A 25,768-nucleotide genomic window follows, 5' to 3' on the forward strand; every position below is an offset into this window, starting at 1 on the left:
TTTGTAGCGTCAAAAAGTTATTATTCAGCTATATTCTTCTCAAACGCTTTTGGGCGCCATAATATGCAACATGCAAGCTGAAATAAAAAAGACCGCTCGGCGAATTAAAAAGATATAAAAATAATCGGAAAAAAAATAACTCTGTCGTGTTCAATCAGACTTGCTTAAATAATTTCTTGCTGCCAATATATATATATATATATATATATATATATTTCTTGCTGCCAATATATATATATATATATATTGGCAGCAAGAAATTATTTAAGCAAGTCTGATTGAACACGACAGAGTTATTTTTTCCCGATTATTTTTATATCTTTTTAATTCGCCGAGCGGTCTTTTTTATTTCAGCTTGCATGTTGCATATTATGGCGCCCAAAAGCGTTTGAGAAGAATATAGCTGAATAATAACTTTTTGACGCCACAAAATACAACATGCAGCTCAAATAAAAAAAAAAGACCGCTTGGCGAATTGAAAAGATATCCAAAAAGAAAATTTAAAAATCGGAAAAAGTCGTGTTCAATCAGACGTGCTTGGATATATATATATATATATATATATATATATATATATATATATATATATATATATATATATATATATAGCGTTGCCCGGTAGTTTTGAGGTGTATGCTGAGCAAAAAAACAAAAAACAAACAAAAAGGTCATTTTTTTACAAATTTTTGACCCCTATTATGACCCCTTAAATTTTATTGTTTTGGGCTCAAATCAAGTTATTAAGTTAGATCCATGTCCAAGGAACCTATATCTAAAATTTCAAGTGTGTAGACCAAGAATTGTCGGGAGAGTTTGGTAGAGTTCTCAAAGGTCCAATCGTTGAACTTTGACCTCTTACTCGCAAAATTTCTGGCCGCAAACCAATCACATCGATTTTTCCAAATCTCAGTACCCTGTATATCAAATTTCGAGTCTGTAGACTAAAAATTGACAAAGTTATTGCGTAAAGAAATGTACACACACAGACAGACATACACTTTAACTTTTATAGATATACCAGCATTTCAGCCCGGCGTTGCCCGGGTATTTGCAGGTATATGTTGAGCAAAAAAAAAAAAAGCGGTCAATTCTTTAAAAACTTTGACCCCTATTATAACCCCCCCTCCGCCAAAATTTTTTTATTGTTTTGGGCTCAAATCAAGTTATTAAGTTAGATCCATGTCCAAGTAACCTATATATAAAATTTCAAGTGTGTAGATCAAAAATTGTCGGAGGAGTTTGGTAGATTTCTCAAAAGTCAAATCGTTGAACTTTGACCCCTTACTCGCCAAATTTCTGGCTGAAATTCGGTCACATCGATTTTCCCAAATCTCAGTACTCTGTATATCAAATTTCGAGTCTGTAGACTAAAAAGTAACAGAGTTATTGCGTATGGAAATGTACACACACAGACACACACAGAGACAGACAGACACTTTCACTTTTATATATATATATATATATATATATATATATATATATATATATATATATATAGTGAAATTGTCTGTCTCTGTGTGTTTATATTTTCCTACCAAACTATTCTGTCAATGTTCAGTCTACAGACTCGCGATTTGACATAAGGGGTATTGCGATTTGGGAAAATCTTTTTAATCGGTTTCCGGGTAGAAATTTAGCTGTCAACGTATCAACGTTCAACGATTTGGCCTTTGAAATCTCTACCAAACTCCTTTGCCAATTTTGGGTCTAAACACTTGAAATTGTAGATGTACGTTACTTGGATATGGATCAAACTTTTTAATTTGATTTGAGCCCAAAACAATAAATGTTAAAGGGTCAAAGTTTTAAAAAATTTGACCTCTGCAGTCTCTATCAAATTACTCAGCCAATTTTTGGTCTAAACATTTGAAATTTTACATAACGTGTATTGAGATATAGGACAAACTTTTTAATCGTTTGGCTGCCAAGGTGTCAAAGTTAAAAAGATTTGACCTTTTCGGTCTCTAGCAAACTATTCAGTAAATTTTAAGTTTAAAACATTTGATATTTTTCATAAAGAGTATTCAGACATGCGGCAAGTATTTTAATCAGTTTTGGGACCAAAATTCGGCTGCCAAGATGGTAAAGTTGAAGAGTTGACTTTTGCAGCCTCTACCAAACTTACTTTAAATTTTAGATGTAGGTTACCTGGACATGAGTCAAAATTTTCAATGCACATCAAGTTATGAACAGTATATAGGGCCCGAGTAAAGTCGAACTGAACTGCTAGTATATATAGAGAGCAAATATTGTTAGAAATAACAGAAAAATCCTGTTTAATGATATCTTTTTAATTTTTCGAATTGTCAACTTATCTTTTTTTGTACAAAAATCCGAAAATATAATGTAAGTTCAATAGGTGTCATGAACGTTTTCGGTACTTCGTCGTATCATCATCGAGCAAGGAAAGGAAATTTAAAAAAAAAGAAAAAAAAGAAAAAAAATGGGCAATTTTTAAGTTTTTAAATATTAAGTTTATTTCTTCATCGATGATATAATTTGGGAATCTGTTATTGATAAGAACTTGTTTGATATTTTTTAGTTCAAGGAGTAATGGTTTTTAGCGAAAGAGATCAGTTTTACACGGTTTAGTAGTTTTTGTTATAAATGTCTATTTTATAAATGTGAGAGCATTAAGAACATTAATTAATGGGATTTTATTATTTAGTGAATTATTTTGGAAAAGTCCCTAGTGTTTTTGTATTTGTATTATTTGGATTTATCGAACTACTGTTCTCATCCTGAGTGTGATTGTCATAACGTTTCGGTGGTTATAACCTCCGACCTTCTTCAGGTGTATCTTATCGAACTAGGGAATGTTTCTGTCAAACTCGGGAATTTGGACGGAATTTTGAGCGGAATCATTTATTTACTCCACAGAGGTAGCATGCTCTTATTCCGTCACCCATGATTGGATAGAGGTTCGCAATTGTATTTTTAGGTCGCCCACACTGAGGATTGAACCTTCAACCTCCAGAAGAATATCACTTTTACAATTGATTTTTCTAAGTACTTTAACCATTGCGTCACGGGTCCTTGCGGACAAAATCACACTAGTAGTCCGATGAATCCAAATAATACGAATAACCAATCCTCGTCTCAAAAATTCAGAAACGTTTTTGTATTTTATTTTTTTATTTTCGGCTTGCACAAGAATAATATCGAGGTAGCTTACATAAATAAAGGGTATAATAGTGTTACTAAATATCTTATTTTTAAGATCAATTGTGTAGAAATCGCTAAAGAACCGAACCCATAGAAACTTCAACAATTTGAGTGTACATGTTTCACTGAATATAAGGTGTTCAATATTTATTGTCACAACTTTCTATGATTAAATATATTTAGTGAATTTTCATGATTTTTTAAAATCTTTTTCATTGGTATATGGATAAAGTATAACTTAAAGATTACTTTTGATAATACGCCACATAATTTAGCGAAACGAATTGCCATTGTAAAGTTATTCAAATCCAGAAAATCTGCAGGAGACATTACAAAGACCTTAAATATGAACCGAATGTTTATGTGGAGAGCACTATAACGTTTTAAATCAATTGGTGATATAAAGATTATTGGAGAGTATAGTCTTAGCCTCCCAGCATATAAATTTTTCGAAAAAATCTGTAAAAAAAATTAAATGAGGAATCATTCGTGACTCGTGTAGCGCATTCACCAAGCGTTTGCAGCAAGTTATTGATGCACATGGCGATTACATTGTATAAAGTTTGGATATTTTGAATCTAGTAATACTATTGTATGCATTTAAGTTTTGGTGATCTGTATTGTTTAATATATTTTATAAATATGGGCCCCAAAAATTTGAAACGTTAATTATTGAACACCGTGTATTAAAAGGTTCTCTTAGTAGTGCAAATTCATAGTAACATTTTTAGTAGTTTTTAAAAATTTTAAGTGGAAGAAGAGACGAGTTATTTCCAAATATATATAAATTACACTTTAAGTGTGTGTATGTGTGTGTGAGTGGGTTTTTCCCTATGGCCTCTAAAACGGCTGGACAGATCTTTTTTTTTATTTTACACAAATGTACCTTATGCGCCCGACAGTATTCTTAGATAGGTTTTGTATCGGAATGCCTCCGATAAATAATCAAGAAAATTGATGATCGAAAGTATCTGATTAAAGAAAAAACAGTCCAATTTTGATCAACGTTAGCATACAGCCTAACATCACAAATGCATTTAAGAAGTTTTATCACCGCACAAATAAACGGGCCCAGCATATAAAATCAACAGTAAGTTCTTTGATACGAAAGGGTCGCGTTCTAAATGAATGTTTCTGCTTTGAACACAATTAAACCATGATATTTGACTTTTGCCACATAAACTTTAATTAAATCCATTATACAAAAATGATTTTTATAAAATCAACCATGGGTTCGCTGCAGTGCAATGTAGACTGCATGGTATTGTGGATTAAGTTACTGCCTGGAGGTATCTAAAGCGTTTACCTGGTGCACCGCGGTGTGTCCCCGACTAGAGCAGGCAACCAATTGATTTGATTGAAAAATGGACGATCTCACTGATTTCGATGACAATAAAAGTATTGGAAGTGCGGAATATTTGTGGATTCTTATTCAATCCCGGGAAACGTCGGTCTCTCTGCTAGTATATATATTATTGATTATTATATGAATTGTGTTTTTTTTAAATTTTTTGTTTTGTTTTTTGCTTTTTTGACAGGAACATTAGTAAATAAGCTTTCTATGTTAAAGGGGGCAATGATTTTATAGTTCGGTTGTTTTGTCTTTTGGATTTTTAATAATTCTTTTGATATGATTGATCGGAGATCAAAATTATGTTGATATATTTTAACTGTCCCGTATAAATAAGCGGGTTTCCCATATAAATAGCCGGGTCTAATTATTTTGGGAAGTTGTTAATTATTAATTTGTGCGTTGCTGGCAGTGATTTGTCGTTTAATGTATGTATTTAATATATTAGTAGTATTGTTGTATTTTTAAAAAAATTAGTGTGGCCATCAAGAATTGTTTGAAGTTTATAGGATTGTCATATTCATAAAATACTACAAATATGTATGTTTTATTCTCCTTTTTTGTAATGATATGATAGTTGCGGAGATCATTAGCAGCTTTTATTAGAAAATAATGGCCAATTATTAATTGTCGAATTTTTATCTCTTCTGTTTTTAGTACATTGCGTAAGTCGGGTTGTGTAATAATTTTATTTTCTGTTTCTAGTTTTGTTATATTTTCATATAGTAATTCTATTTCTGCATTTTATTTTGATTGGTGAATCTATTGGAAAGGTGCCAATTAGATCCAAAATTAAGAATTTCCTTTTGGTGCTCTGCAAGTACATGGCCAGGTAGATTAATATAATGTTGTGTGTCCTTGATTAATACGATTAAATTCGTTATACAAAAGATTACCCACCCGATCTCATTATAATAGATCACTATATTTTAATATAATGTACTGCTTGAACTTAATTTAGTTAACTTTTTGATCTTAATATATTAATGGACTACTTAATCTTACTTTAGTGAACTGTTTGATTTTAATATAGTGGCCTGCTTGTTCCTAATTTTTGAATCGCTATACCTTAATATAGTGGACTGCGTTCTTTTAATGTAATGAACTGCTTGATTTTAATATAGTAGACTTCTTAATTGTAATATAGTGAACCACTTTATCTTAATATAGTGGCCTACCTGATCTAAATACAGCTCACTGCTTGAACTTATTTTAGTGAATTGCTTGATCTTAATATAATGGACCACTTTATCTTAATATAGTGGACCACTATATCTTACCGTGGTGAACTGCTTGATCTTAATATTGTAGACCATTTTATCTTCATATAGTAATCGGCTTCATGTTAATATAGTGAACTTCTTGATATTAATAGAGTGGATTGCTTAACCTTAATATAGGGGATCACTTTATCTTAATATAGTGGACTGCATCGCTTATACGTAAGTAACTTACTGCGAGAAAGTGCTATCGTGGTAATGAAATAATACGAAGTTTAAATATATATTACTACTTGTCCACAGGTATGTAATCGGAAGGCATCACTTTTACGTTGTTCGGCATGACATCTTTAAACATAGGTTCTCAAACACAAGAAGTCGAACCAAAGGTCATCATCAACAAAACTCACGTGTTTAATTGTATTAACACTTTGGCTCTGTGGAAAACACAAACAAAGATGGGTGCACTCTAAGAAGAATCTGTCATTGTTTGCCTGTGTCAGTAGTCATAAAAGCTGGACGAACATCACAAAACATTTGCGCCATTTGTAATTTTTAAGTATGATTTCCCTACACAAATGCCCGGATGGATATTCAGATCAAATGGGTTTGGAAATTTGACCGATTAAAAAAGTCATATTGCTACAGCAAGTTTCGTGAAAAAGAAAAAAGGAAATGCAAATAGATAAATTTTACGTCAATAATATTCGAAGAATAACATGATAATGAATTAATTTGTGATATTTATATGCTTGAATAATGTAGATGTGACTACTTACCATGTGGACAATCAAAGCTTAACTGGCCGAGTGTTTCATTATGACTTGCCCAGCAAATCTTCACTGTCTGCAAACGAAATAATGAAATATTAAAGCATACATTAAATAATTGAATAGACCAATACCAATAGAACTGTGAAAAGGAAAATTAATATAAGATAGGAAAGGGACAAGCAACGACATATAAAAGACGAGCATCACATGACAAAACCATAAACTAATATTTCACTTCTTTATTGGATTAGAATTTTCACCGGAGTTGCAGGTAATAACGAATGTCAGGATTGATAAAATTAATTTAATAATTTGACGGAACGAGAACAATCTACTCCCAAAATAGAAGAGTTTTGCACCACTTCTATGTGCCTTTACGAAACTAATATCAGCATATAATGCTATTAAACCTTATTTTTTACATAGGATTCACTACTTATCAAGGCCCAGAGGCCACTCGAGGATAAGGGTTAAAGAGTGTACAGTAGTCAATGGGGCAATATCGTAGTAATCGTTAGTGGGAATTTGGTAAATTGGATTACTTAAGGAGAACGGCTCATCAAGAATTTGTTTACGTCGTCTATAATTCTTATTCTAATTATTTTGATCGATATTCATTACATGATATTGAAATGCCCAAGTTTAAAGATTAAGCAATTTTCAAAAAACAAATTGAAAGTCAAAGAATCTTGTTTTAATGATATATGTTTATCATGAATCATATCAAATATGGATCTGAAACATTTAAATTTTCAAATGGTATAATTTGGTACTGCCATTTTCTTATTTGTAGAATAATTACTACTACTACTACTACTACTACTACTACTAATAATAATAATAATAATATTAATAATAATAATAATAATATTAAATAATAATAATAATTACTAATAATAATAAGAATAATAATAAATAAAGAGTTAATAAGAAGGAAAAGTCCTGCTAGATTACAGATTTCGCCGTTCCAGCACACCACAGGATGAATATCAAGGCGATGGATAAACGGAACTGGCCAGAGAGCTGAGATATGGAAGATGAAGAAAATCAAGATAACACAAAAATCGTAGGAGCACTAGGTATAATCCCGAAAAACTTTGAAAAAAAAAAAGCTGATGATGGATGACCGAGAAGACACAACGGATAACAATAATGAAAACAGCTGAAATATTGAGGAAAACTAATACATATGAACTATAGGCGCTAACCGGACATATAAAAACTGTTACAGAAATGAAACATGAAGAAATACTACATGTAATAAGAAAACTGAAACTATATAATTGTAAGTTAACCCCCGCCCCCAAAAGTTTAGGCATTAATTGGCGTCACACCGAATAGTCCTCGAAGGCCAAGGAGGATGGGGGGAAAGCGATAACCAGACCTCCATTGGATAGGTGCGAAAAAACATCGGTGCTTTGGGGGGCTTATTGCAACTTAAATTTCAGTTAATACAAATGGTCGCTGTTAAGGAGAAATAAATAATAAATGACTGTTGCGATAAAGGGTATAGGAAGAGGTGGAGGGTACATGAAACCTAAAGATACTTATTATCACTCAGACTTCAAGTACCACCACATTTTATTCTCAGTATGATGGTGGCATGTGTGAAAACTCCTAGTGTATAATAATAATAAGAAGAAGAATAAGAATAAGAAGAAGAAGAAGAAGAAGAAGGAGAAGAAGGAGAAGAAACATTTCGAAGAAAACAATTAGCAATATTAAATTATCAGAAGAAACGGCATAAAACTTAGTTATTGTTTCATTGAAAATATGAAATAAATAAATAATAGTAGTAACAGTAATAATTGCACTAATTCTATTGTTGTTAATAACAATATTAACTTATGTAATTGTTAAATAAAAAATAATATGTAATAAGAAACATTAAAACAATGAAAATTTATTTAAGGGTATGAAACTGATTGAAAGAAATTTAGATACAAATATTCTTCAGATTTCTTTTTCCGTAGAAGAAATGATTAAAAATAACAATGGAAAATTGAAATATATATAAGTTATTGGCTTTCTTTTATTATTCGTCCTTTTCTTGCTCGATGAAAATCTTATACAAAAAAGTTTACAAAAATCATATTTCTTTTTATATAATATTGAAATTGTTTTATTTATTGAACTGAAATAAGATATTTGAAATAAACCATACAGGATGTCCTCCTTTTCTGACTTATTTTAAAGGTCCCGAAACGGTGTGTTTTCTCTCCTGATGACTCGATATTATCTGTAAGATGAAATACCCCCAAAATATGACTATATAAAGTTTACGTGTGAACCCCCCCCCAAAAAAAAAACTAAGATATGTAGTGAAATCACCGTCCCCCCCAAAAAAAAAACACCATCCTATACAAAAAACTTAGATGAGGAAAGCCTTAGAAAGGCGCGTTTTCTCTCTTGACATTAACTTTATCCGAAAAGGATTAATTCACAAATGAAAACAGCGCTGATAAACATCATTATATACAAGCCTAAGGTAAGCTGTTTCTTTCAAACACATCTTCTGTTGTTCGCTTGATTCATGGCGAGTTTCTGCTACTGTCCTGGTAGTAGTTTTTATCCTGACATGGTAGATTAAATTCACAATACTTTTCTGCAATGTTTGATAGAAGTGAACTTTATTTAAGTCTGGTCTCCTCACGGAGTTTCAGTCATGAAATTTTTAATTCTTTCTCATATTGTCGTTCAATGATGTAATGTTTAAAGTTGAACCTCGGCGTTGATTAACTCTGAACGCTACCTACTAGTCGTTAAGAAGGTTGGTCAGACGAAACAGAAGACAAAGAGTGATTATAAGGGATGAACAGTGTTTTCAATAGAATCGGGATACTATCTGTACTTCAAATAACTCGTTGGAATGACAGTGAGTACATTTTGGTGATCGTCTCATAGATCTTGATCACATTTATTGGCGCGTTATCCTCCAGATTCGTATTAATTGAGTTATCTAAAATATAATGTCTATCAAAAGAATTTCCAAACTGTTCCTGACTTGGAGACCATCTACACAGTCAAAATTAAGCCAGTGCTAAGAAAGAAGTATGCCAGCTGGTAGGATTTATTTTAGACTAGCCTGAGTGTCTGGCGTTTCCCGGGTTTGGGGGGGGGGTGTTGAGCAAATAAAAAAAAGCAGAAATTGTTGGAGGCAGGCAGGCACGAACCCGTGCCGTGAAGGAGGAAAAGAACGTGAAAAAAGTGTCGTTGCGTCCATCGCCAAACCGGAAGTGGCGAAGGTTTAAATTAAGACTAGTCAATCGAAAAGCGGGGGATAACTTTCGAAAATATCGGTAAAGACCGATCCCTCCCTGTAGAAACTGCCCAGTTGAGGGTGAAGAAATTAATATTTTTAGCCATTTTTTCGATATTTGTCGTTTGAAGGATCGTGCTTCAAAACGATACCGATCTGGTGAAAATCCGACGCTCCTGTCGAAAGTTTTAGGCAGACACACAAACAAAAATAAATACATACATTTAAGCAGACAGGTGAGATTTATATTATAGATTTCTAAGATTTTCTATTTTTTTTTTATCCTAAAATGCGTTGATATTAATGAGATACACTAGGAATGTACGATAAATATAAAAAAATAAACAGCCCAGAAAAAATAAAAAACATAGTAATACAGTAAACAGTGTTTGTCAATAAATATTACACATAAATACGGAGTTCGTTTTAAATTGAATAAAAAATAAACCGGCAGTAGTCGAGGGTGACATGAAGGAGTCATTTGCATAGGCTACTGCACTGAGATGTAGGAGAGCGTGCCATCTTATAATACTGAGTGTTTAGCGAGAATCAAGCAAGTACATGTTTTTAAATTTTTCGTATGATTCCAGAATAAATAGAGGAAATAAAATCTAATTAATAATTAACAAATTATTATGAATGAAATACAGAGTATTACTATTTCTACCCGGTTATGGTTAACGGAAGAAGAACAATATACTCCCGAAATTGGAAATTCCGTGTATATTCCCGAGTTCAACATAAATATTACTAAGTTCAAAATTATGCACCGAAGGAGGTAGGAGATTACATCGGTCGAAACGTTGAGTAAATAACAACCAAGATGAGAATGATAGACCGAATAATCCAAATACTAGAAATATAGAAGATATTTATTCGACTAGAAATATTCAATTAAAAGCAAATAATAGAAATCCTAATTGCATCAATAATCGTTAATACGCGATTAAAATAAAGACAATAAATCTCGATAAGCTCTAAGTTATTTGTTACACTGCCTTGCATTTGTAAGTAGGAGTGGTATTGAGATCAAATTATAATTCTTTTAAATGACGAGAAGAACAGTTATTAGTAATAAACTCACAATAACAAGTGGCTGTTCGGTACTATAGTTTCACTTTTAAGATAACGAGTTTTAAGATAAAATCCGATTAAAGATCATCTACGTCAATCATTATCATAATACTTGACATAACTTTGTTAATGGACTTCTCCCATGTGTAGCTCCCCTGGGGAGAATGGCTTGTATATCGCTCAAGATTGCATGACTTTTGGAGTATGGGAACTCACTTAACATAGTCTCGATTTCGTGAATAATTAGATTTCATTTCTTTTAGACTTTTGCAAGCCATAATTATCCTAAGCGGCCTCTCATGGTGAAAGCTATTTATGATAATCTAAATCATTAAACTGCCTCGCTGTTTGCTTTCTGAATTTAATCAAGCAAATTATCTTCTACAAGGTGCTCGTGACAAATTTGATAGAATTTTTAAATATATTCTGTCATTTCATTTAAAGAAGTTAATAACGATAGAAATGCAAGGGATGTTTCTGTGTACTATCGGTGGGTTTGGCATCTGGGGATCATAAAGGACTGATGGGCACAAGAATATTGGATGATTCATGCTGGATTAAAAACATATTGAAAATCTTAGCTGCAGTTCAGTTCTACTTGAATATCGTGAAGATCTTAAGATATAAGTTAGAGAATTGTGACGGGGTGTAGATTCAGTGGTTAGCAAGAAGGGTCATGGCAGATGTTCTGCATACTCACTGCGAGAAGAGTGTGATAGAATCCAGCAATGCTGTCCTTGGCGAGAGAGATGATGGTGGAGTGGCGATTATGAAAAATCAGTTAATAAGGGTCTTCGATATTCCTCGCACAAGAGTTGTAACGAGTAATTACTTACGACCAAGCCAAAGAGGATCACCTTACAAATGCTAAGAAATTCGGTCAATATGATCAAAACCCCATCAAATCGAAGATTCCGTTTTTTTTTTTCAAGACAATTTTCTTAACGTGCAGAACAAGAGGTGACTAGTGTACAGTTCTGAGAAAGTCTCGTCCGTGATAATCATCACCACATCATGCTGCCTCGCATCTTCAGAAAATAGACTCAAACTTTGTTCATATGATAGCTATATTGAGTTCTGTCCACTATTCTTAACATTAGGTGGAGAGGGTGACTGCTGGAAAGCTATAATTGTGGACTCAGCTCTGTATCGCATTTTAGGGAAAACTATGGCTGTTTGAGAAATTTCACGACTTCACATGACCCAAGATCTGGTGCCCTTACTCGACTGATTGTAACTCAATTGGTGATCATATTAGTTGAGAAAGATACCAGTGTACCGCCTGCAATACCAAGGACACGCTCATTGCCAATATCAAGCTGGTCAGACGTTAATCGAAAGACCCCATGAAGGTTGCATGCGCCAGGCTGAGGTTCCTTCTGGATTCGCCCTAAAATCTCCATAATGTGATGAACGCCGAGTGAGCTGTTTTCGGCAAAAGACGTTTAAATTTTGAGAATTCATCAATTATTGGCCAAGATATGACATTTTATTTCTATTGCAAAAAAGTATCAAATTTTTCTCGAGCAGTTTGTATATTCCTCGAAATAAATCTATACAAGACTTGTACCCCATGAGAAAATCGTTTATCCCAAGTGATTAAATTCTCACAACTATTCATATTTCGAAAACGTCAGCTTATTTTCCCAAGAGACGTTTGATTATTAGTTAATATGAAGGTCGAGAAAACTATTTTCTTTTGTACATATTTCAATTCAATGATACAAAAACTAAATGGAAATATGTATTATTAGAATTTGGCGTTACTTTTGAGATTGTCAACCCTAACATCTGACTTAAAGGTTATTAGCATGGTTTTCTCTTTGAACGATATCCTTATATATCAGCTGTTGGGTCGACCTATGCGATCACCCCAAAAGTTGTTAATGTAACCGCAGCGTTATTATTCTCTTTTTGCTTTCTTCGGTTTTTCAGAACCATTCTAAAGTCAACGAAGACGCCCGGGAGGCCAGCAGAAGATGTCGTTGCACACCATCAAACCAAACGTCGAACTTAGCTCCGGCAAACAGATCTATGGTGTTTCCGCTGGTCTCAGCGTGAGTTGTCCATCACTATCTCGGCCGCTGCGGACCGTCGAGCATGATCTGCTTTCATCCGGGACACCGTGTGCTTTATGGGAGGAGACTACTCAACTCATCCTGGGTGAATGCCACCTGGAGAACAAGTCAGTTCTATGGGTTTGTATTCGGTAGTATCGTAGCTGACAAAGGAGGAAAAATTGCTTTCTACGCCTGTTGTTCTTTTAATAGGTGGTATGGGGGAGTATTTCTTTTCACCCCAAAGTATTCAACATAAACATCAGTTAACTCTCGACAGCCGTGTAACTCCCATTCCCTATTTTGTCTTTTATTTCCATTTTCTGACAAATGGAGATACGTTCAGCTGCTTTTCGAATCAGCTTTTGACTTGAGTGAGTAGAGTGAACTTTTTCAATCCTCTCGTAATCTTCTTCATCATTAAGCTGTCAGTATAGCCATCTCGTTAATCCTGATCCTTGAGAGGATTTAATTTGATCTGTAATCGTTTATCAGTGATATATATATATATATATATATATATATATATATATATATATATATATATGTTGTACGTATATATAAAACAATTTTTATGGGTACATAATTTTATAAAACATTTGAATAACACTGGGCGCAGTGCCATTATTAATTGTTGATAGTTTGATTTTATTAATAGCATAACCATATATTATTAAAGAAGAAAAGTTTAACAAAGAAAGAAAACCAAAATACACTTCTAATTTTTTCTTTTCTCCTTTAAAAACCATAAATTAGACAAAAAGGGTAAATAAGAGGTGGAATGGAAGAAGGACTCTATGGAGGCGTCTTTCGGCCGACACTTTTCAAAATGAACGTCGGCAACGGGGGTGGGAGTAAAACATCGTTTTAAAACGTGGTCTAAAGATCATAAATTATTAGCGAGGGTAGAAAAAAATTTGCATGAGGAAAGGAGAAAAGGAAATAATCTCAACAACCACCCATGTGTTCCAAATTATGGGTATATTTCTTTGTTTATACAGAGACTGTTGGCGCAAATTAATAGATATCTCCTCGAGAATTTTTAAGCGAATTCTCAAGCGTGCTCTTTGTAAGATAAAGTTTCATCTGTGTATCCTCTAGTACAGATCCAGCACTGCAATAAATGTTTAACGATGGCCGACTTATGAACCTGTACACGCCCGTATATTGAAGGGGGAGACATGTTGGGAATTCTAACCTCCAAACGCTGAATGGTGTGCCCCATGTAATCAGCCTCGCACTGACCATTAAACGATAAACCACCATATTATATCGATTCGGTTTGCAGAATTTATTCATGATGTTAATGATAACGTGAATATATATTTGTCCATGGCATATCCAGTTTGCACACCAATGTGCTTTTCGATGAAACTATCGGGATTTGTGCCGATAGTTTTCATTATCGTAGTTCCCTAGTAAAACCTTCATTTCCTGAGCATATGTTTGTTGAGTTCATGAGTTTAGCTACTAAGTCAGTTGATCTAAGTTTTGACAGAAATATGTATTGTCAAGTTGATGGTGTAGTAATGGAAAGTTCCTTGGGTCCAATATTAGCCAATATTTTTGTTGTATTTTAGGAGCAACTACTTTTTGTTTATTTTCTGAAACCAATCTGCTATTTCCGTTATGTGGATGACATTTTTGTCAAGTGTTTTTCTTGTACGGAAGCTGAGGGGTTGTTAGAACAATTAAAATTACTTCACCCTACATTGACGTTTACTATGGAGAGTGGGGTTAATGGCGCATTACAATTCTTAGATGTTGTCGTTGAAAAATCTGGTATGAGTTGTATTACTAACGTATATAGACAACCTACGTTTACAGAACAATACGTTAGCTGGGTTTCATTCTCCCCTAAAATTAGAAAAATAAATCTGATTAAAACCTTAGTCCATCGGGCTCTGTTGATCTGCTCTAATATTAAACTAGATGCGGAACTCCAAAGCATCACTCAGATGCTTTTGGCCAATGGTTAGCCTTTATATGTATTTTAAAAATGTGTAAAGGATAAAATCCTGGCGTTTACAGGTGGAACTTTTGTGGGTCCTCAAAAATGTTCCGTATATGTAGAGCTTCCGTAGATTGGTGTTAACAGCCGGTTTTCACATAAAATTTCTACAGCCGTTTTACGTCCCTATTTTGTCACCAAGGTTCGAACGGTGTTTGAGACGAGAAATGCTTTCCACTTCTTTCGAAAGGATGGTATCCCTACCACTAAATACAATATGGTGGTTTATGGTTTTAACAGTCAGTGTAAGGCTGACTACGTAGCGAATACCATTCAGTGTTTGGGGTTTAGAATTTCCTAACATGTTCCCCTTCGATACGTAAGCACAAAAAATGGCCAACATACAGGCGTGATCTTGCACAGATCACGCTCGAGAATTCACTTAAAAATTCTCGAGCCGGTATCTATTAATTTGCGCCAACCTTCTCTGTGTAAACAAAAGAACATACCCATAATTTGGAACTCATGGGTGTTCGTTGAGATTATTTCCTTTTCTATTTTCCTCCATACTAATTTTTCTACATCGCTTTATGGTCTTTAGATCACGTTTTAAAACGATGTTTCTTCGATAGTTGTTTTTTTGTAGGCGACTCCATATTTACCCCTATTTTCAAATTTATGTTTGAAACAAATTGAATTAGAGCTAAAAAGAAAAAAAAGGCATAAAGAAAAAATTTAGATGTGTATTTTGGTTTCTTTGTTAAATTTTTCTTCTTTAATAATATATGGTTAAACTATTAAAAACGTAAACACTCAACAATTAATAATGGCACGGCGGCCAGTCTAATTCAAAAGTTTTACGTATATATATATTAAGGTAAACATCTGATGAGTGCGTGATTAAATATGCATAAAAATACATAATTTTGCAGACTTCTTAGTCACTATACGAAGCAATATTTTCATGGCTACCTTTTGAAAAGTAATAAATGACCAACTAAGAAAACTTGATACTTGGAATTTGAAGAATTATTATATTACACTATATATATATATATATATATATATATATATATATATATATATATAACTACTTCATTTACTCACATAAAATTAATATACGAAAGTATAAATTTAAGCGTAAACTTTAAGTATTTACTTCAAAAGTGCTAAATACGTAGGTAGAGCTAGTTAGTAAGTTATAAAATATATATGGCGATTAAGCTACACTGAATATTCCGCGTTTCATCAACTCTAGGACTATTCAGGCTTATGTGTGTGTGTGTGTGTGTGTGTGTGTTCACGGTTTACATTGTTACCACCCTTCGAAAATGTTTTTTTCGTTGTGTACTTTCGTGTATCAAGGATCAAATACACGGAAAAAAGGTAAACTTTACAGTGGAATTCAGCTTGCATAGCACGCAATGCACTTTATAAAATACGGAGGGTCGAATGGCACACTGAAAAGGAAGATTGTTCCGTATCTTAGGTTTTTTAGTGAGTTTACCTTTTTATTTCAGATAAGTGTACTTGACACAGTCCAGAAGCCATATTCCGCATTTTGCTAATTCCTACCCTCTGCGTCGAGACATCTAAGGTTTACCTGATGTGCGAAACCATAATTTCACCTCAATATCGCAATTGTTATAAGCATGCCCCAGCATCACAGCAAAATATATGGAAAATAATGTAGGAGCAAGTATATCACCTTGTTTCACACTGTTTTCAACTGAAATTGGATCAGAGAGAGATCCATTAAAGTTCACTCAGTGCTTTCATATTATGGTGTAGCTTCAAGCAACTAGTTTCCTAAGAATCTCCCAGAGTGCATTGCGATTGATAGTATCAAAAGCTTTTTGTAAGATCGACAAAAACTTGATATAACGACACTCGCTGCTCTATACATTTTTTCATTAGCTGTCACGTAGAGAATATCATGTCTATTGTGCAGCGGTTAGATCTAAGACCACATAGATTCTCTGTGATGATTAGAGGGACAAATCCATTTCAGTAAACGATTTAACAACATCTTCGCTAAAACCTTTCCCACTGCTTCAAGCAAGATAATCACCACAGTCAGAGTCTGACCCCTTCCTTTTATAAATTGGGCCAATATTGCATGAATTCAATCTTGAAGGACAGCATTACGATGCCAAACAGCAGAGATGAGTGTATGGACTGCGTTGATAACGCTATAACCTCCAATAGTAATAATTCAACAGATATACCATCAAGTCCGGGTGCTAATGTTCTTTAATATTCGTTTGGTCTTATCAATGCCGGGGTCAGTCATCATCTCATCAACAACCTCCTTTTGAGAGAGATTATCAATAACTATATTATTTACTTCGGATGAATTATCAGAAGATCTGGAAAATATTCTGTCCATTGTTCCATGATTCCCTCCACATCTTATTATAAATTTTCCTAATTTCTGTGTGTGTGACGCGGTTTATCTCAGCCTACAGGCAATCCACCCAGGCAAGTAAGGTACCTAAATGGAGCTTATGACCCAGCGGATGTTTTAGTGATATTTATATCCATGTTTGGTGTATGGAAATGCCAAAAAAATAACGATTTACTAAACGTTTTATTTACTGGATATTTTTCCGGTATTCACCGGAAGTTATTATCTCCCATTAGTAAGTTCAATTTAATATGCGTTTGTATGTGTGTGTGTGTGTGTGTGTGTGTGTGTCTGTGTGTGTCTGTGTGTGTGACGTGGTTTATATCAGCCTACCGAAAACCCACACAGACAAGTAAGGTACCGAAATTAAGCTTATGACCCCGCGGATGTTTTAGTGATATTTATATCCATGTTTGGTGTATGGATATGCAAAAAAAAAAAAAAAAATGCAAAACCTAACGATTTACTAAACAACGTTTACTGGATATTTTTCCGGTACAAGGACCCAAGTTTGCCCAGCTGGGCAAACTTGGGTTCTTATTGCTGAAAAGAGCAGAACCATCTTTGGATTTCACAAGTATCAATGTTGAAGGCTGCGGTCCAAAAGCTTGTCTGATTTTGTAATACTTTTGAATTTTTGCGGTCATAATCTGTCTGGATGTCTGCAGACAACTTGGCCCGCTACTTGTTCTGTATACGGAATGTCTCACGCCGTACTTTTAATTTTGTTTCTTTATACACTTTTTCTGCATTTGTTTAGCTGATCCATTAGAACACAAACTTGTCTCGTGAGCCTTTTTCTTCTCTTCCAAAAGATTGCTGATTTTAGAATCATTTTCACCAAACCAAAGAACACATGTTTGGTTTTCGTAAAGCCAAAAATTTCAGCTCCTTTGCTATATACTTGCGACTTGAATCGTTCCCAAGTTCCGTCAAATGAGATATTAATAAATGAGGCCATAAGAGTTTCACTTGCTTCCTTGTTTTGTAACTTGGAGACATCGATGCGTTTATGCACTTTTACTCGATTGGCTCTGACGTTTTTCCTTATACACAATTTAAGCTTAGCACGAACACATATCCTGAAGATCACGCTTGTGTATGATGAAATAATCAAGAATATGACCATGTTTTGATATACGGTGTATCCAAGTTACTTTGTGAATAGGTTTTTCTTATAGAAGATGTTACATACTGCAAGATTATGTTGAGGTGTCATGATCACTTCCAACCGTGCATTAAAGTCTCCAAGCAACAAAATCTTATCTGCTTTTGGTCTCCCTTTGATACAATTTCCTAGGTCTTGATAAACCCCATTTGGATACCCTGCATACTATCCAAACTAGAGGCATATACTGAGATAACTGACACGTAACGATCACAAGATAAAGGCACCCTCAGCAATATGATTCTATCACTAATTCAACAAGGTTTTTCTAACCGAGATGTGATCTTTGTCCTGACAACAAAACCAATTCCTCCTTCCTTTTTTACTACATTGGGTTTGCCTTTCCAGAAAAATGTATACTCTGCACCTTTTTCAGTAAATTGATCTTCATCACTAAAACGGGTTTCAGATAGAGCAGCAATATCCACGTTGTATCTAATTAATACTTTGGTAACAATAGCTGTTCTTCGCTCTGGATTAACAGACTCTTTCATATCAAGTGCCCTTACGCCCCAGGTAGCAGTATTCAGTGTAGTTTCTTTTTAGAATAAATCATATATTTTTTTTTATTTTGCTTCCCCTGCAGAAATCAACAACCGTCAGCCGCGGGTAACTGACCAGCTAAAAATAGAAACAGTTGATTTTTAAGTCACCTTTTCTAGACATCTTCTATGATCTGGGTGAGCAGCGCTGTCCCTTACAAAAGCAGTTCAGTCACAAAAAGACCCACCTAAACTTATTCCTTCCCCTCAAAACTAACAGAGATGTTAAGATAAGTCGTCTGTGTTCAAATTTGTGACTACATACTTCCAACTTGTTAGGTCTGTACACGTCGCTTTGCTTCTATCGCCACAGGACTTGTAAAGAAGAGATATCTGAACAAAATGATCTCAATAATAAATGCTTGTACGACACAAGTATCACTCTCTCAGCATCCAACGACAAGCAAATGCAAGGTAACTGGTAACTGTATCATTCGCAGATACATAGATACGTACATATACACATACATACATATATATTTATACATGCATATATACATATAAATATATATATATACACTTGTATATACCTATATACTTATATATACATATGCATATATTCATATACCTATATACGTTTATATATACATATACACATATACATATATACACAAGAACAAAGAATTTATAACACATGTTAAAAACACTTTAACAAGAGTTAAAAACATATTTAATTTTCAAAAAAGAGACACAAATTAAGTGGATTGTCCTTAATCTGCAGAGTTTCGAAAGAAATACTTTCCTTCTCATCAGTGGGTAGAAATTAGAAAAATACGGAATCAGATTTTGCTTGCAAAGTATTTAATGAAACATACATAAATCTATAAATATGCACACACACACACACACACACACACACACACACACACACACACACACACATATATATAAAATAAAAATTACAATTAAATTTACCAAAATGTTCCAAGATGGTAAAATTAAAGTATAATATAAATATTAAAGAATTAATATTTATAAAGTTATCTCAGCCAGATGTAAAAGTTCGATAAAACCAAATAGGAGATAGAGCTTATAATACGAGCAAACAGTTAATAAAACATGTTAAAAAACACTTTGAAAAAGAGTTAAAAACATATTTAATCTGAAAAGGAGACACTTGATAAGTGGATAGTCCTTAATTCGCGGAGTTTCGAAGAAATACTTTCCTTCTCATCAGAGGGTAGGAATTAGCAAAATGCAGGATCGGATTTTGCATACAAAAGTATTTGATGAAACAACAAGTAAGTCAAAGATCTTACTTGATAACAAAAAAAGAAGATCTTAGACTCGTTGTTTCATCAAATACTTTTGCATGCAAAATCCGATCCTGCATTTTGCTAATTCCTACCCTCTGATGAAAAGGAAACTCCGCGAATTAAGGACTATCCACTTATCAAGTGTTTCCTTTTCAGATTAAATATGTTTTTAACTCTTTTTCAAAGTGTTTTTTTAACATGTTTTATTAACTGTTTGCTCGTATATATATATATATATATATATATATATATATATATATATATATATATATGCACATATACATATGTACATACGAAGTGATTGCAAAAACAAAGTAAAATTTGAAGAACAACCTCGCTTATCTCCATTAAATATATCAGATAAATATGCACAACACTTACATCTAAAAATATGTTTCAAGTCGTGCATAATTTCATCTCATTGTTTTTTAATGTAAGAAAACATTCTTCTAGACATTCTCATTAGCTTATCAAGATCAAAAGTTTCTTATGAAAATCAACTTACAAGTTGTTCCAAATATAAATAATTATGTGAATTTTATCGTCTGTGACAAATCATTTTCTCATAATGTAAAGATGTCCGTCAGGTCATAATAGAATATTACTTGAATAGCAGTGAGTGAGGACATCTGCAAGAATAAGAACGCCTCTATTTGAAATAACCGGAAGAAATAGTTCGAGAGACGAACAACCTGTCGTGTCAAGGTTCGAACTAAGGACATGTACTTTGCTTTAGTTCAAAATAATATGGCGGTCTTCGTATATTTGGATTCTCCGGACTACTGTTCTCATTTTGAGCATTATTTTTACAACGTTGACATCAATGTAACGTCTGATCATCTTCAGTGGCATCGCCGAATTCAGGAATTGCTATGTCGAACTCGAAAATCTGCAAGGAATTTCGCACGGAATGCTGTTTAATCCACACACACACACACACACACACACACACACACACACACACACACACACACACACACACACACACACACACACACACACATATATATAATCAGTCAATAAAAAACAAAACAAGGGCACACTAATTTTAGTTCTATTTACACATCCACGTTTGACTTATGACGGCGATATTTATTACAAAAAAAAATTGCACCATATATTTTAAAATATCTAAACGGCTATATGATGTTAAAAAATCTCACACAATCCACACTATACACATACTGATATGCCAACAACTTTTTCGTTCTGAAATAGAACAAAAACATAATTTTCACAACGGAAATTTTCAAACACTGTACTAGTATTTTATTCTCTTCAATTTAATCATTCGGAGAAAGTCTTGAAATTAGGACGAAATATTGATGAACATATAACTTGGTCTGTTGCTTTCTCAGCTGTCTTTCTCTATATCTCTCTCTCTCCCTCTCTCTCTAGACTAGAGTGCTCAATGTGTAGTCTCGGACTAGAGTGCTCAATGTGTAGTCAGAGCAGTATATAGGAAATTTATTACTGTGAGTCCAGAATGAGTTTACAAATTGTTTCAGCTAGAGGAAAATCCTCAACGAGGAAAAATCCAATTAGCATGGTCAGAATTCATATATATATATATATATATATATATATATATATATATATATATATATATATATATATATATATATATACGCAATAGTTTTGTTAATATAAATAGTAATTATTATTAGTCCATCTATGAATTCTGACGATGCTAGTTGGATTTTTCCTCTTTGAGGATTTTCCTCTTGCTGAAACAATTTGTAAACTCATTCTGGACTCACAGTAATAAATTTCCTATATATATATATATATATATATATATATATATATATATATATATATATATATATATATATATATATACGCAATAGTTTTGTTAATATAAATAGTAATTAATTAAAGTAGTTTAATAAAAATGGATAAACTGCTAAAACCTTTCTTAAAATTATCATGTTTACTACTTTTCAAGGAAGTTAAGTTAAATGAACGTTATATATATATACAAAAAGAAAATTATACCGACGAAGCCTTCAAAGCAGAGTGTATAATGAGAGTGGTAAAGATGACGCCTCGTTTCCTCTACCTCCTTCTCACCCTCCCTCATATATATATATATATATATATATATATATATATATATATATATATATATATATATATATATGTATATATATATATATATATATATATATATATATATATCAGACGCGATTGAATACGCATCCTTCCCCTCTACATTTGTAAGTAAAATCCAATTCTCTTTTGAATCGTAAAATCTTTTTTGCCAAGGACGAAATTATTTATGTATTTAAATAGTACCGAGGAATTCTTTGATCTTAAAAATCTTTTACGATCCCATTTACGCATTTTTGTCGCGTTTTCACTTCCAGTACATCCAAAGGAAATGCAAAAATCATTCAAAGCGAATCCTTTCAGATTCCATTGTTTCCGGTCGGCCTGAATTTTTTTTCTTTTTTTTTCTCTCTGGAATAAAGAGAAAGCAGGTTGATGTAAGCTGCGATTGCTAATTATTTCACACTTGCTTCACTATAGACACATCGAACAGGTATTTCTACAGAGAGTATCCATTGTCTTTCAAAACTGAAAAAGAAGGTCAACTTTAGTATCATAAACTTTTGAATTCAACGTGTACTTTTACCAATCACTTTTCATTTGATGGCATCCTTCATTGTACATCACATTAAAAATAATCGTTAAATAGTTAAAACGTTGGAAATAATAAATCTATTATTATTGGCTCACAGGGAGCTTTCGCACAGGTCATCAGAGACCTTTCCCTGGAAACTACCTGTGGCCTTTCCTGGAAGCTGAGTGACAACAAGTCTCCCCAGCTTTCCAGTACTCTCCACATTTTTCGATAACATTTGTAAATAAATTTTCATTAACACGATAGCTGCTTTCCATTGATTTCTCTTTGGCAGCAGCTATCGATCTTTTTGGGGATTTGAGTGGCAATAAGCCTCCCCACGGTCCATGTACTCTTTGCACTTATTCGGCTGAGGTCTGGTCAGTTTATCGGTCTTTCCTTCCTCCTTGACTCTGCTTGGTCATTTAGTCTTGCTTTTGGGGGGGCAGTGATGTGGCAATGGGAGTAGGGTTGGGCTAGAGAACTTATGCATGTGCGGTTCCATGTTGTGTTTCATGTTTTGCCTTTGCAGCAGTTTGTCTGGCCCTCACTTTTTGTTCCTGTGTGTTAGTTTCCACATTGAATAATTTTTCTTAATAATGTTTCAGCTATTTTCATGATTGTTGTTCGTTGTATTTCTCCAATCATTCCTTTGATTCCAATTTCTCCTATTCTTTTTTCAAAGTTTTTGAGGATTTTTCCTAGTGCTCCTACTATTATAGGTATTATTGTGATTTTCTTCATCTTCCATATTCCTTTCAGCTCTCTGGCTAGCTCTGTGTATTTGCACCGTATCTCCTTTTCTTTGATATTCATCCTATGGTCAGCTGAAACAGCAAAGTCTACGATTTGACAGGATTTTTCTTTCTTGTTAATTATTATGAAATATTCTTGCTTGAATGGGTTTATCAGTTTGTATGTCCATGCCCCATAGGACGTTGTGATTCTCGTTTTCAAGTACTGTTACCGGTTTATGTTTGTGCCACTTGACTGTGCGTTCGAAATGCAGTTGTTTGCATAATTCTCAGTGTACTACCCTTCCCACTTCGTCGTGTCTCTTCTTGTATTCGTTTTGGGCCAGTTTGCTGCATTCACTTATTATATGGTTTATCGTCTCGTTTCTTCGTCCACAGAGTTTGCATTTTCTGTTTTCTTGTGTTTTGTCGATCTTTGTTTTGATGTAGTTTGTTCTTTTCGAGTTGTCTTGTGCTGCAGTTATTAGTGATTCAGTTTCTCGGCTTATGTGTCCTTTTCGCATCTATGTCCAAGTGTTTTCGTTATTTTCATCATTTGTCATCCTTATGAATCTTCTGTGTAGTTGTTTCTCTTTCCACATTTCTTTTCCTGTTTTATCCTTTGTCTCTCCGTTTTCTTTTTTACTGATCTTTTCCGTGTCTCTCGCTGCTATGATTATTCTTTCAGTGTTTTGTATTCAGTATTTTTCTAGTTCTTTTTTTGCTGTCATTCACACAGTCTCCTATATTAACCAGTCCCCTTCTGCCATCTTTCCTTTTCACATAGAGTCGGTCAACATCGTCCTTCGAATGTATTGCATTGTGCATGGTCATGAGTTTCCTGGTCTCCTGATCTAGTTGTCTCAGTTCTTCTTTAGCCCATCCTATGAACGGTACAGACTATCTTAATAGTGATACTGTCCATGAATTTATGTCTTTTATTAGATTTCTGCTGTATAATTTGGTATCGAGAAGTTTTCTTGTTCTTCTGAGGTATTCCTTTCCAATTCTCTCTTTCATTTCTGTTGCTTTGATGGTGTCTGCTTCCAGTACTTCTAGGTAATTATAGGCGTCTTGTTGCCCTAGTGCCCTCATTTCCGTTTGGTTGGGTGGTCCCATGCCTTCTGTCGTCTCTAAGTTTCCCTTTCTTATAACTAGTAGTGTGCACTTTTTCATACCAAACTCCATTTGGATATCCTGGCTGAAGATCCTGGTGGTATTTATTAATGTCTCTAGTTCATTTTTGGTTCTTGCGAGTTTCAGATCGTCCATGTACATTAGGTGGTTCATTTTTTCCTCTGTGTTAAAGAACTTGTATCCGGCTTGGCACTTTCCTAGTATAATATTCAGGGGCATCATGGCTATGATGAACAATAATGGTGATAGTGAATCTCCTTAGAAGATATCTCTTTGTAGGTCGATTTTTGTTATATGTTGTCCATCAGTAGTCAGTTTCAGTCTCCATGTTTTCATTGCATTTTCAATCACGTTGATTATCCTGCTTATTTTATACATTTTTAAGCATTCTATTATCCATGCTTGAGGGATCCAGTCGTACGCCTTTTTGTAGTCGATCCATGCCATGGCTAATTTCTTCTTCTTTTTGCCTCCTTTAGGATGTTTTGGTCTATATATAGCAAATCATGCGTTCCTATTTTTCCTTTCTGGCATCCTTTCTGTTCCTCGGGGAGAAGTTCCCGATTATACAACGAGCGATAGATTTGTTCCCTCAGTTGTGCTGTTAGTATTTTCCACATAGTGGGTAAGCACATGATAGTCCTATTATTATTATTATTAGTAGTAGTATTAGTATTATTATTATTATTATTAGTAGTAGTAGTAGTAGTATACGGCATATTCACCTTGATGCACTGGTTCTTGCCAGATCACCGAAGTTAAGCAACGATGAGCCTGGTTAATACCAGATGAGTGACCATTTGAGAATACTAGGCGTTGTATAGGGTGACGGGGTGGAAACAATTCCACCAGCAGGAGCAATAATGCACCTCCTTTCCTCTGCTATACAATTGGAGGCCCTTAGGCTAGGTCGAATATCCACTTAGTACCCCCACCTCGAATCAGGATACGTGAAGTCACTACAGGCAGTTGATGAATAAACTCTTAATAACTTGATGTTTTTTTTCCAGGATTGGCCAACTCTTCATTCTTAGGGAAATGTTACTAA

General features: G+C 33.9%; 1 protein-coding gene across 1 annotated transcript in view; it reads right to left on the bottom strand.

The window, feature by feature from the left end:
* LOC145296308 (CUB and sushi domain-containing protein 2-like) overlaps positions 1-12,245 on the bottom strand; it is a 120,592-nt gene extending 108,347 nt beyond the window's left edge. The window contains exons 1-2 of the mRNA XM_080142508.1: positions 12,114-12,245; positions 6,516-6,582 (exon numbers count right to left, since the gene is read on the bottom strand). Of these exons, the coding sequence (XP_079998634.1) occupies positions 6,516-6,582; positions 12,114-12,245 (199 nt within the window). The remainder of the gene's footprint in view (positions 1-6,515; positions 6,583-12,113) is intronic.
* Between the last annotated feature and the right edge of the window lie 13,523 nt (positions 12,246-25,768).

Source organism: Euprymna scolopes, chromosome 16, assembly GCF_053919585.1.
Source record: "Euprymna scolopes isolate OS-2025 chromosome 16, ASM5391958v1, whole genome shotgun sequence".
Taxonomy (NCBI): Eukaryota; Metazoa; Mollusca; class Cephalopoda; order Sepiida; family Sepiolidae; genus Euprymna; species Euprymna scolopes.